The sequence below is a fragment of the Pyxicephalus adspersus genome, chromosome 3 (assembly GCF_032062135.1).
Source record: "Pyxicephalus adspersus chromosome 3, UCB_Pads_2.0, whole genome shotgun sequence".
NCBI lineage: Eukaryota > Metazoa > Chordata > Amphibia > Anura > Pyxicephalidae > Pyxicephalus > Pyxicephalus adspersus.
Genome location: NC_092860.1, coordinates 85,143,844 through 85,158,247, shown reverse-complemented (window position 1 = coordinate 85,158,247; position 14,404 = coordinate 85,143,844). Strand labels below are relative to the sequence as shown.

Below are 14,404 nucleotides of genomic sequence, written 5' to 3'. Positions count from 1 at the left end.
GTCAACTTTGGTGTCATGATTTCTTCATTGAGTAACATGTTATTATGTATTATTTTTTTTAATGCACCAGGGGGATTCAGGTGGACCACTGGTCTGTCCTTCAACCACCACCAGCTCAGTTTGGGAAGTCCATGGAATTACCAGTTTTGGCCCTATAGGCTGTATTATGGACAAAAAGCCCAGTGTGTTCACCCGTGCATCTGCTCATCTTGACTGGATTGATAGCATCATTAAAAAGGATATATATGATGTATACTGTAAGTAATAACCCTAATATGTGGGTAAGGTCATTCATTGGCCCCCATTTAATTTTTATCACGCCTTAACATCATCATATACAACTTGTTCAGCTGAAAATTGTTGATGTATCAGGAGCTTTTTGGAAGGGAATGGTAGAGAATTCCTGCCTATGTAGAGGAGATTATTTTGGCAAAGCAATCTAAAAAAAAGTATACTACAGTTGAGATACTAAAGGAGTAGAAAATGCTTACTTACTTACCAAAGTGCATTTTCTTTCATTTCCCATGACCTTGATAGCTCATACAAAGTGAATTTAGCTTTACCTTACTTTTATACTTTCAACCTAAAATAAAAGAATCCCTACTCATTGATATCATTAATACATTAACCACATTGACTCATACAGAGAGAGAAAACTCTCTCTGTATGACTCTGTATGACTCCATGTGGTTAATTTGTTAATGATCTACCATGGGCCCACAACTCTGGTAACACTGTATGTATATACCTATGTCGTTTTTGGACATCATTTGGTTATATAATGTATTTCACTACTTGTTATCCATCTAATCTATTAGTTCATATTTGTCTCAAGTTCCCCTGAGGAAGCTGATATGGCGAAACCCATCAGGATTCAGGAGACTTAAGGACTCCACCCATTAGGGTATACCGTTTAGATCCAGTTTGTCTAACTGACCCACCGGGATCTATCTTATAGTTTTTACAGTCAGAAGTGCCTGTCTAGTGCTATTAACCCCCTCTTGTCTGCATGCCTCCAATGTGGAAAGACGGAATAAATCGAGCTTCACAAAAACCGTTACACTGAACATATATTTTGTCACATTTTGTCTTATAGGGTTCATTAGTTACATTAAATACAGTCAGCCACAAAAAAAACCCTCTCTCTCTCTGTACTCTTTTTTTTTTCTTTTTTCTGCTTACACACAGGGGTTGGCTGAAATATCAAAATTTTATTATTTTGACTTTATACTTATACTTTATACTTTGACTTCATACCATACCTTACTCTCAATATTATTCATTGAAGTTTTTACAAAGTGCCTAGGTTTCTGAGCTAGCAGAAGGAAGAGATGATTAATGTGTTTTACAGTTTATACAATGTTTGTTTGTTTATTTATTTTACAAATAATCATTTTTTGCAGGGAGCACCTGCTATCAGACTGATATAACACCTAATGTCACAGACTGATATAATATTTGGTCACAGAATCTCTGTATAGCTTACCATACATTTTACAATCTGATAATACAATCTCCTCCAGATCTACCAAAAATAATGCAGTACAAAACTTGCCTCATTGCATATAAACCTAATATATGTAAGCTCCTCTGATTTGCTCACTGTCTCACTCACTTCTCTGACCGACTCTCTGTATCACTTGAGTTTGAAAATATGATCTTTAGCTATTGGGCTCAGTAAACAACTGTCTTTTAAGCAAATAATTTATTAGCCTGGTTAATGTGTAAAACAGAAGCCTACAGCCTTATACTCTGGCTAGTTATCACTACACCTGGCTAAAGAGAAAATATATATTTTTTTAAATTAGCATTTTGTAATCCTTTATGGTCAGTAAGTCAGAATGTATGTTTTTATACAATTAGAACACATGTTATTGCTGTAGCTTTTTGGTATATACCAAGCACAGTGACATTGTATTTTTAATGAAATATATAAATCAGACTAGTGGCAGGATGTGTTGAAGGATGTCTTGTTACCAAGCCTCCTAAAGGTCAGAATTGCTCTTGGGAGTTCAGCATAAATCATAAGGGAGAAGGCTTATTCTCCAGTATATTCATATGATAAAAATAGCACAATTCTGACATATTAAATTACAAATGGCAAGTCAGTGCTTTCTCTTAGAATAAAGCTTCTTGTCACTATCTAAGCACCAGGCAAGCTTGAAATAAATGTTGTTTATTCCTGTGTATGATATTTGAGCATGTTAACAAAGTTACTGTTGCAGAAGTTTTATTTTGTGACCTACTGTGGAGACGATGTAGAATAGTTCACCTGTGGGACAGCCATTACACAGCTGGCTCCAGGGAATATCTACTTGTAATAACAGTTCAACTGAACTAGAGGAAGTCATAGTCATTATTTGTGTAGGAAGAAATAGCTCTGGCATTATTGGAGAACATTGCACACAAGAAAAAAAAAAAAACAATGAAAAATACTAAAATGACATATATGTGTGAATATGTTTGATTGCAAAGAATATCCCTGTATGAGGTTATTGCTTTTGATATTATTCAACACAAATCCTTTTTAATATTTTTTTATTTATACCTTGATATTTTTATTTACATTTCCATTGACACCAGGAAGAAATTGATAGAGTTTGAATAAACTATCACATGTATAAAAAGAATCTAAACCCCTAAATCAAACATATTTTGATACAGTTCATCAGTCCCTAGATGTGATTTGTTTTTCAATTTGTACCTAGCAATTCTGGCATTAAAATGTTTTGCTGTTGGCTTTAGATATGTCCTTTATATTTTTAAAATGAAAAGCTTTGAATATGCAATCCAAGGGAAGTTATAAGAGGTTTACTAAAATGCACAGAATGGTATTATTTTTTGTGAACATTCAAAGTACAAAATGTGCTGTTCTTCCTATGTTACGGTATATCTAAAGTCCTAATCTTATCTTTATTTTTTTGTAAATTAGGAAAGGATTATATGTTAATGTGTTATTGCTCTTGCTCTGGGAGATTCACTTCCTCAGTTTGTCTCAATGTCTGTGTGCCTATTGCGAAATTCAGAACTTTACAGTTACCTAGAGATAAGAGGGATATTTCTAATGAGGACATGTAGCCTGATGACAGCTATTCTCCCAGAGGCTTTTAGGTACAGGAAAGGAAGGGTAACATCTGATTTATATATATATATATATATATATATATATATATATATATATAATGTCTAATGTATACCTGAATTTTACAGATTCACTCATGAATAGCCTAGTAAATGCCATAACCACACATGTACATATATTTATCAGTTTGCTTGTAAAAATGATCTATTATTTTGCACTTTTATCTTTATAACCAGCATCTGGCTGTGGCAGCGCCAAAGACTTGATTGACAGAAAAGGCACCTTCCAATCAATAAGGTATCCTTCCCCCTACAGAAATGAGGCTAGCTGCATTTGGAATATTGTAGCACCAGCAGACAAAGTCATTCATCTTCATTTCAACAACTTCCTACTTGAGGAAAGCACAGCTTGCAACAATGACAAAGTGATCATCTCAGATGAGCTCGGTAGCCTTGGTAAGTTAATACTGAACGGAATGTCTTTAAAATCCAAGATTAATTTTGTGACTGCTGTCAACTTGCTTTGGTGTTACCAGCTGCCTGAAGTTCTGACACTCCATCTGTCGGTGACAGAAGTGTCTGAAAAACATGAGCTCTGGAAAATGAATCTGTCCTTTAATGTAAACAAATTACTCAGTACTTAGCCCTATTCAATTACCTCTGTCAAAGCAAAAAGGTCCAGACCCCAGCAAGTCCCCCACTAATGGCTGGCTGTGGAAAGCTTTGGTTTGGACAGAAGACCACTCACTCTATACAAGTACAGAGAGCAGCAAGGACTGGTTTATATTACAGAAAAGTCCCGCACAGAGGAAACGTGCCAGCATACATATACATTGCTTATAATTACTACTTATATTACTAAGCTCTGCTAAGGCTGCAGGAACAATCAGGAGAGCAAGGCTGTTGGTGCCGGTTATCTGAACTTTTCGGTTATCTGAGTTCCAAATAACTGGGGTTTTACTATACATACATACTTTACTTTTGCAGTAGGGTTTTTTAGGTCTAGTTATGGCCAAGCAATTACATTTCTGGTAAACTTATGCTGTTGCAACTAAACAAATACATTTGCTAACAATTCATTTTCCCTGACTTTAATGTTGATCCAATAGCTTCTTGTTCATTCTGAAGCATTGATCTAATACAGGGATGCAAATCAGGATTCTGGACTTTTGACTTTCTGATCGACATGCATGTTTCGGGGCAGTGACTCAAAAAGTTCTACAACCATAGAAAGACAAGCAAGTGAATTTTTTATTTAGAAATGTCAGTTACAGTAGCCTATGTATACCAGATTGTGTAAAGGTTTCCTTTCAGTTAACTTTTAATTAGGTTTTTTTAATGATTTAAAGATTCATTTCTATATCTCAGTACTAATAAATTAAAGTCGTCTCATTATAGTTTACCAGGTGTGAAATATGGAGATAGAGGTCTGCCAACTATTTATCAACTCTGAACAATTATTAATCTCTACACATACGGTGCAAGTACTAAAATGATTACTCTTTTCTGCCAACGTGGATTCTACATCAATTAGTGGACAATGCTGCTGCATAGAGGCCCTTTCATAACTATAATATGTGAACTACATACACACAGCAAGGATTATAACTATTTGCATACCATTTTAGAACCATAATAGAACATCCACTGACTGTGATTCACCTGGGCTTCTCTTTAGTAGGTCAATATTACGACCAAATATTGTTCATTTACTAAAGACATAGTCCTCCTAATGTGAATTATATTTGGTAGAGCTATTAACAAGCTGGTGTCATACATAGGTGCTTATCTGCCATTCATAGGGTGCTGGACAGATAGCTCTTGCAGATACATTGCAGGCCAACAGAGAATGAGGAAAATACATACTGAATAGGCAGCACCCTAGACTGTCCTGGAAATCAGTAAAAAGTACTGTTTTCTACTGACTAAAGCAAGACAATGACCAATCTTCACTCTATGTGAATTGTGATGGGTATAATTGGCAGCTGTAAATTTTTCTGTTTCCTAACTCATTCTTCTATTGCAATAGGTGCACACTGTGGATCATTTATACCAAATGATCTTGTGAGTTACAGCAACACATTAGCAGTGAGATTTATATCTAACAGCAGGGTGGTGGACACTGGATTTTTCGCGACATGGGAATTTGTGGATCCCGCTACCATTCCAAGTAAGTAAAGCAAAATGTAGATTGTATAGGCTGCCATACTTAGTAGTTAAGCTTTGAAAATTATTTTTAACCATATTATTTATCTTTCCATTACTTATATGTAACAAAAATTATACTAAGAAGTCAATGAAAAAAGTTTTATTTGTTTATTATGAAACCAAATTCATAAACTTTTACTGGAAAGCTTTGAAATCCTTTTACGCAAGCAGCTTAACATTGTTTCCCGGCATTCCGGAGTACAGGAAAAATGCAATGCTTACCTTACAGAATGTGCTACATTTCGAAAAACCCTGAATAAACCATGGAGTTCACAAATGCCTGTCTGAAAATTATCCATAGATTTATCAGGGGGTATGAGACTCATTTCTCATAAATCCTTTTAATTGCTCTGCAGGATAGACAGACATAGCATTACCCTTGGAAATGAGGGAGTGTGGTGACACCTAGTGGTAAACTTAGATATTTCAACAAGTTTTCTGTGCTGTACTGAATTCCACAATTGGTAAAAAAACATCACTTGAGTTACCTGTGAAATCAGTCATTTACTTCCTGGGAACTCTAGCAGTAAAAATTCACTATTCTTTGAAAAAAAAAAATACTTTCTATTTTAACACCCCTAGACTAAGCTACTATTAAACTTGTAGCAGAAAAGATGATTTTTTTTTCTGAATAGCAGAAAAGCTGAATTAATGAATGAAGAGTGAGCTTATGTTAAGGTTTTAGAAGGACAGATAGTGGCTTCAAGAGTATGACACAAACAGGGAATTTGGGTCGCATTAAATAAGCTTTTAGGTATCCTCAATAGATCATATTAACCCTGAATCTCCATAGGTCTCTTGACAGTTTTCAAAGATTATGCTGCATACAATGTTTCTGAACTGCCATGTTTCTTACTAGTAGTAAACAAATTCCACTGCTTGATGTGCAATAACAACAAAAGAATATCTGTTAACATGTGTGTGTGGTTGAAGGTACCATTGGGCCCATTGGAGGTGGGCTTGACATGTTTTAACCTAGTGTTGTGTTTGCTCCCTGCTAGGTATTTCTTTTTGTGGAGGTCATTTTAGCTCTGACAAAGGAGAGTTTATGTCACCAAATTGGCCTAATGCCTCTTACCCTGGAAGTCATGCCTGCACATGGAAAATTACTGTTCAGTCTGGCAAACAAATCCACATTGTCTTCAAAGACTTTCAACTGCAAGTGGCAAATTTTACTGGAAGCTGCCAGGACTATGTGGAGGTATTTGATGGTGACAAAGCTGGAGCAAAAAGATTGGGTAAGTGTTTATTTGTGATCTTCCAGTGCTAATAGTTAGTCATATTTCAGTATTGGTATAAAATAACTGAAGTCCAAATGACTACAGCCATGGAATTCTAATCTCTCTCGGATCATATGAGAAATATTTCCTAAATATGATATTCTGTACATGGAGGACATCCAGGAGAATGCCATTATTTGCTTTTTGCCACCTGTGCCACCTTACAATGTCTTGGTTCACATGTTTACTAGTCATAGGCATGTTTCTAATCATATCATATCAGCTGTTAGTTATGTTTCAGTACCAGTCCATCTATAACACATATTTAGTAAGTTAAAAAGATGCTTTTTTCCAAGGTTATACATCTTCAATAAAGTGTCTAAAACAGACAGATATATTAAATACAAATATTCTTGTACAGACATCATAACATACATTTCTTGTTGTTTGGCTTGGAACTATTTTATAGGACCTAAAATCTACAGCAAAAAAACTGTTTCAGAATTATATTTTATAATTTCTTACATGTTTTTTTTTTTACTTTTAAGGTCAATTCTGTGGTAGCACAATTCCACCGACACTAACCACAACAGGGAATACTGCTGTTATAAAATTTGTCAGCAATCATGAACGACAACAGAAAGGCTTCAATGGCTACTGGACAACCAATCTGACAGACATCCCTTCCTCCACCCCAAGGCACCCCAATCCATGGGATAATATTAAAGTTGGTGTGTAAATCCCCAGGCCTGGATTTGGCATGTATACAAGCAATGTATTCAAGTTGTTTATGTAGTACAAAACATATGTGCTACAGCAATTGGCGTTTGCAAGATTTCAGTTTTTACATTTAGTAAAAACTAGGAAATGCCTACTACACGCAGAAAGTGTGATGTCCAATTTTAATTTCTTACAGCTAAACATATCAGATAGGGGTTTATTTTAATGGAGTTGTCACTGCAAAATAAAAAAAAACTGCCTCAAGGAGATGAAAAAAGGCCAGAACTATAGTCCATTTAAATGTCCTTTTAAAGGCTTATGTCAATCATGGGGCTCTCTCTGCTGTGCCTAACATCCTTTGTCTAAAAGTCTCTTGGCACTTACTTCGAGTAGTGCAATCAACACCTACAGCAGGCTTCCCCAGAAACAAATATGGAATTTTATTCTTGAAAACCTCTCTAAGCTCAGCACAGATGCTGAGATAGAATGCTGCTGAAGCAATCATAATAAATCAGTGGGAACGCCAAAGCCACTTAAGGGTCGGTGTTAATGGGCTTTTGTTCACTGTAATTGGGTTTTGCATTTGGTTTGCCAAATATTGTATGAAGAGGTCAAATGCAGGTAAGAACTAGGACAACAGCAAGTCAGGGGCATCTGTGAATGAATTTGAAATGATCCCAAAAGCACTTCAAATTGGTGTCAAACTTAGCTGTGAAAACTGAGCCTAATATTGTCTGATTGGTGCTAGCAATGTAGATTGGGTCTGCTTTTATAATTCAATTTTCAAATCAAATGTAATACTACCTTAAGCAATGCAGTTTGTGACACATCGCTATGACATAATAAATGAAAGAGCTATGAGTGTAAAATTGAATGCTTGATGTGAACTAATACTGTTTATATTTTTTTATGTACTAGACTGGCTTAGCAACTGTGATGCACAATCCAAATCATCTGTAGCTAATGTTCCTTTGCAACATCTTTCATCAATGTGGCATGTGTCTGTTCAGGTAAGCACTGGTAAAGTTTCATCACTTCAGTGGGTAAAACTTGGCAGACGTCATTTTTGTGTGTTTTATTGGTATGATTTTAAAAGACATTTTTCAATTCCTAAATAATGTATTGAATTTTAATATTGCTTGTTATTCACTGTGGTATATTCTGATAACATGCAGGTAAAACTTAAAAATTACAAACCAAGCAGGTACTATGTGTTGATTTTATAAGGTGGGGGAAGTCTCATAAAACAGCTTGAGTTTAAAGGATAGCCCAACCCTATATTGGTTCAATAGGAACATAAAAAGTAATCTCATAGATGAGTTTGAAAAGAAAAAGGTTGGTTTTGAGGGCCACGATTTTGTGCCAAAATACCAATATTTTACTTGATATTCATCAATAACATAGTAAAACATCCAGTGTAACATAACAGCATGAGAACTGTACATACAATATTGGTTTTTTCTATAAGTCCGTGAGTAGGGCAGCAAAGAGTCTCATCCCCCAACGCATTTCACCTCTATAGGCTTCTTTAGAGGAGTTTGTATTAGAGATTTACCATACCAACATTAAATACCAATGAAAACCATGTAATTATACATGTGTAGTCAGCAGAAAATATATCCATGCGAATTAGCAACAAAAGGGTAGGGAAGGGGGAGGAGGGGGAATCAAAGGATGGACAAGAGAGGGGTGTCAAAAAGGTTACGTAATTGTATGAGTTACCTCATATAGACTGTGCTAAGGGATGGATAAATGGTTCTCCAGGAGTATCCAAAATAGGAATATTCTGTAAAACTATGTAAATATGTAAAAATTCACCATGGATGTGCTATGTGTTGGCAGGTCATAAATTAACATTTAAAAATAATTTCTCTGTAGTTAAGGCCCAATCACACCTGCATTGGGTCCCTTTTACAATGAATGTGATGCAACACAACACACATAATGTTACTAGAGCATATGCTAGCAGCAGGAACCACATTACCAGTAAGATTATTTTTTGAAGAACCATCTTACCAGCAGCGTTATGTTACCAAAGGAATTACCCATATGACTATGTTTATGTTACTAGAGGAATCACATTACCAGAGAGACATTACTAGTGAATGTCCTAAGAGACTAACTTACTAGTAAGGCTATGGTTGTTACCAGAGGGGACCACGTTGCCAGTAAGACTTGTTTTTTTAAGTGCCAGAGCAACTAACCTACCAATGAGGCTATGTTATCAGAATTAAAATGTATTACATGAATAACCAATGTGTTGATGTTTCTACTAGTTGCTACTCTTTTTTTTTTTTCTTTTCTAATTTTTCTTTCTTTTTTTGCAGAGTCAAATTCAACCATACATGCCATTAAAGCATAGATGTGGAGGATCACTCATAAACTCAGAATGGGTTCTGTTACCTGCTCATTGTATAGATGTGTAAGTATCTTGGTAAACTTCTGTCTAGATTACAGATTATAATGTTTATAGGGTGTGCTCAGTGGCATACCTGGGTATGGGGGTGTTATAGTGCAGTTGAGGGTGCTACAGCCTCCAGAGACACCAAGTGTTAGGTGCTGAAAGTGTTGTGGGCACTCTGCTGGGTGGAATGATCTCCTGGTGGACAAATAAACTATACTTACAGCGCCAGGAGAGATCTCGCAATACAAGACCAACCAGGCTTTTAAGGTAACTTAAACCAATCTAAAGGTATGGAGTAACATGATAGTAGTAGCATACCAGTGGTAAGCTTGGTGGTAATAAACTGTGCATCCTGGTGTAAAGTGTCAGGTGGGGGTAATGAATAGGCCTGATGGTAACATGCCTCTGGTAACCCTGATGATGATGGTAACAAAATGTTGATAGTGGTAACATGTTGTGCAAACTGGTTTTACTTGTTGGGGTAGGGGGTTGTAAATCTGATCGTAGCATGCTGATTGTAACCCTGTACATTTCTGGTGGTACATGCTGGAAGAAGGATAGCCTTGGTAGTATTATTGTGGTGGTAACCCTGTACATGCTGAAAGTACATGCTGTGTTTATGTCAGGAGGAAGAGAGGGTAACACTTGTATTAATTGGTCAGGTATTACATGATGTTGACACATGCTGGGCCAGTGGGTTAGCTACGTTGGTAACCCTGTACATATGTGTAGTATGCTGGGAGTGTAACTCTGGTTGTAACATGTTGTCATATTTTGTTTCTTTTAAACGTACTGGTCCATTAAACATTTTAAATTCAAATAAAATTTAATTTTTATTATAAAGGTAAAGATCCGCAGATGAGTTGGGATATTACATAGAAGAAAACAGGAGAAGGCAACCTCTAATTTAGAATAGATGAGCTTTAATTCTGTAAAAATAACAATGGGAGCATGGATGAATTATAAATAGTTTTGTGATTTAATTTTGACTGGAAACAACATTTACAATTCTACCCTACAAGACACTAATGTTCAGTATTTCATTTTAAACATCCATTTTGTCATTGTCATGCAGAGACCAGAAGCTTAATTTGTGGAAGGTTTGCTTTGGACTTGACTCAGCAGAGACTTGTGTTGGAACTGATGCTCTCATCAGACATGAGAACTACAACTATCCACAGAGCAATGACCATTCTCATGATATAGCTTTACTGCATCTGTCAGAGAAGATGACCAATATGCAACCAGTCTGTCTTCCTGACTCAGAAGAGTTTCTGCAACCAGGCGAGCTCTGCTACTGGGCAGGGTGGGCTGCCACAGGTTTGTTTTTGTATACATAATGTATTCCTCTCTATTCTAGTATGTTCTTTATTGTGTGTTGGCAGGAGAGTCTAACTCTATTTCTGTTGTGAAAAAAGCAATCTTCTCCAGTTTAGTTTAATATATTGCCAGATCTCTTTATTGTTGAAAGCAGCTGGGAACTATGGGAACTTTCTTTTTCATTGTATATTGTTCTTCTTTTTGCCCTTCTAAAATACCTAATATTCTTGCCCTTTATTTCCATATGAATTTTGACGATTCTAACCACAGAATCTAGTTAGTGCTGACATGGTTAGTCTGTGTATCTGGCAATCATGCAAGATTTAGGAAGCCATTGCTAAGCAGAACGTGCCTGTATCTCTCATGGTCAGTTTTAGAATATACCCTATATCCATGCCCATATTTAGTACAAGAGATACACTTTTCTTCATATGTTTTACCTTTAAACACCTCAAGTGCAGAAGAATAATGTTTGATGTGCCAGAATCTAATGTTTACAAAGAACAGCTTCCCCTGTGCATAGAACAATGGGCCTGATTTATTAAAGCTCTCCGAGGCTGTGGAGGATACACTTTGATCAGTGAAGCTGGGTGATCCAGCAAACCTGGAATAGATTTCTGCAAAGTAATTTGCTAGCAAAGATTAAGAATCCTGGACCATATTCATTCCAGGTTTGCTAAATCACCCAGCTTCTCTGATGAAAGTGTATCCTCTCCAAACTTGGAGAGCTTTAATAAGCCAGGCCCAATATGTCAGCTTACAAGTATTTTTGTATCTAATAAACAGATATAACAAAAAGCTTTCACTGGAAGACCACATAAGGTCAAATAGGAGAAGGTGGTTGTTGGGGGGTTACACACCTTTTAAACATTGTATATGTTGTTTGGTATAATTGTTGTTATTTTTTAGGTATGTGAGTTTTATTTATAGCTCCTATTACTAAAAATAACATATAAAATGGTCTAGCTAAATAAGCCTAAAAGCAATAAAACAAAACTCTCTTTAAATGGCCATGACCTGGAGGTAGAGCTGGGAACTCTGATACGTACATATTGCTGCTGAAGTCCTATGTTTCATAATCACTGTCTGCTTGCAGGTGGAATGAATTCTGTGACATCCAAAGCACGTTTCCAGACTCCGATACCCATCATGTCTTTTGAGACTTGCAGCCAGGCAAGATTTTGGAGCCATCTCACGACATCAATGTTATGCACTGGATTTGAATCACCTGAGAAGCTTAAGTCTAGTTGCAGAGTAAGTCATTTTTTTTACATTTTAAGGAAGGCAGCCTGGTACATTCAATTTAAAAATTTAAGCAATTATTTCAACTAAATCAACTAGTTTGTTTTTAGCTACATAATATCTAAGCTTTAGCAGATGCTCCTGTGCAGTCACTGATCTCTGCAATAGGAGAATAACAAAAAAGATACAATATAAAACTTATTTCCATTGTTCTTCTTTTTAAAATCAAGTTTTGTTTTTGAGTTTAAAAACGAGCTCTTTCTTCCTTGTAAATGTTTTTTCCTAAAGGTGTGTCATCTAGTTCATATTCCTACATATGGTGGCATAAGTCCACCTCTCATACACCCCTAATGGTAACAGTAAGAGGCATGTCTTAACGTGGAAATGAGAACACGTTGCAGTTTTGCATGTACATATATGGCCATAATCCACTGGTACAAACTCTCGGTGTGCTGAAATGCTGCAATGGGGCAAAATAATGACTGCTTGTAGCAATATGATATAGGCAGCAATTGTGGTTACTAAGAATATTGGGCTGCCAGATTGGAAACACGAGATAATGATGTAAATAAATCTTCTCTTCACTATCAGATAGTCATTATCAGTCATGCCTAATTATATAGGTTCCTGAATAAAATGTACTTCTCACTATGGGCATTAAACCATTTGCACTTTCTTTACAAGCAGTAAATGACTTTCAAAGCAAGCCATCATTGACCCCTTGGTATTTAAAATCAAAGGTGCTGAAAGATCACAACAAAGACTCCAAAGAAAAGAAGAAATGCTAAGATTTCAGCATTATTATTCTGGACATCTTAGTTTATCTTTTTTCATATTAGGTTTATTTTCTCACTGGACAATAATATAAAAAAAGAGCAATGTACTAATTTGTTCTGGCACTTGTTTTTCAATCATTGCTGTCCTGCTGAACAATGGCCCCATGAACTACTGCATGCTGTGGTTTCTTCCACCAGCGCCTATGACCTATAAATATTTGTGTAGTACATATGAACATTTGTGTGGTACAGGTATTTTAAGTTTGTTTTGTTACATAGCACGATTTTATATCATTTGTGTAATCATTTCTTTTTAGAGTGAAGCTGAAGGAGCTCTGATTTGTAAATCTACTGGGGACAGTGCCTGGGAACTTCAGGGAATTACAAGCTTTGGGCCTAAGAACTGCCTGGTGGATAGAAAACCTCAAGTCTTCACTAGAGTGTCAGCCTACAAGGAGTGGATTACAGACCAGATCAAAAAATACACCTATGAGAAGACCATTGCATAGGCATATTCTATTGTTTTTATCTAAAACAGTGTTTCTCAACCCTCTCAACATAACTTTTAGGTCTTCAGGAAACCCCTGCTATATTTACTATACCCACATACTTCATTAGTATGACTCCTACGCTGCTGGCCATTGGGAAGAATGTCACTCTTACAGATAGCCAAAAAGATCATTGTAATTTGTTAAACTGATCTAAGATTCACAAACTGCTCGTTGTTCAAAGGACCCCTAGCATCCTCTGAAGGAAACCTGTTTGAGAAAAACTGATCTAGACTGTACGCAAAGTCAAAGCAGTGATATTTATACTTAGTAAAGAACAGCTAAACACAACACACACCTAACTGTAATGGCTATACCTAAATGTGAATGGCTGCCTAAATGACTGAGTGGAGTTCACTTTGGAAAGTAAAACAAGAATCTATAGTTTAACTGTCTATTTAACTATTTGCCAGGAGTTTCCACTAAACACTAAATAAAATTGTGTTTCACACCCACGTTATTGTCTGTTCTTTTTAACATGAATTACCTTATTCTGTACACTGCATTCCATACTTTCCAGCATCTTATGGCACCTGGCGTTGGTAATACTGTGGTGCAAGACACAAGGTGTGGAGGCAGCAATGCCACAGCCTAATAGATTGGCAACAAATCACTGTCCAGACTGGCTCAGGGGACATCCAACTTTTACAGGAATTTGCACTTTCTTGCAAAATAACATGTAAGCACCACTGAATCTCTTCTATACAATTTTAAGTAGTATACACATGCAATTCTGCGCACAAGCTATAATACATTTACCTTTCAAAAAAGAGGTGCATCTTTTAATATATTTAACATGACAATTTACAAAAACAAAGGATTTTTATACCAAGGGAAAATTGGAGACTTATTTGGAATGTAAATGTTTCCCCACTGATATTGAAA

General features: G+C 36.1%; 1 protein-coding gene across 1 annotated transcript in view; it reads left to right on the top strand.

Annotated features, from left to right (window-relative positions):
- LOC140326712 (ovochymase-2-like) overlaps positions 1 to 13,975 on the top strand; it is a 40,896-nt gene extending 26,921 nt beyond the window's left edge. Inside the window, exons 16-25 of the mRNA XM_072405563.1 lie at positions 71 to 257; positions 3,319 to 3,537; positions 5,111 to 5,251; positions 6,291 to 6,527; positions 7,058 to 7,240; positions 8,148 to 8,239; positions 9,557 to 9,651; positions 10,709 to 10,953; positions 12,050 to 12,207; positions 13,289 to 13,975. Of these exons, the coding sequence (XP_072261664.1) occupies positions 71 to 257; positions 3,319 to 3,537; positions 5,111 to 5,251; positions 6,291 to 6,527; positions 7,058 to 7,240; positions 8,148 to 8,239; positions 9,557 to 9,651; positions 10,709 to 10,953; positions 12,050 to 12,207; positions 13,289 to 13,480 (1,749 nt within the window). The 3' untranslated portion in view covers positions 13,481 to 13,975. The remainder of the gene's footprint in view (positions 1 to 70; positions 258 to 3,318; positions 3,538 to 5,110; positions 5,252 to 6,290; positions 6,528 to 7,057; positions 7,241 to 8,147; positions 8,240 to 9,556; positions 9,652 to 10,708; positions 10,954 to 12,049; positions 12,208 to 13,288) is intronic.
- The last annotated feature ends 429 nt before the right edge of the window (positions 13,976 to 14,404 follow it).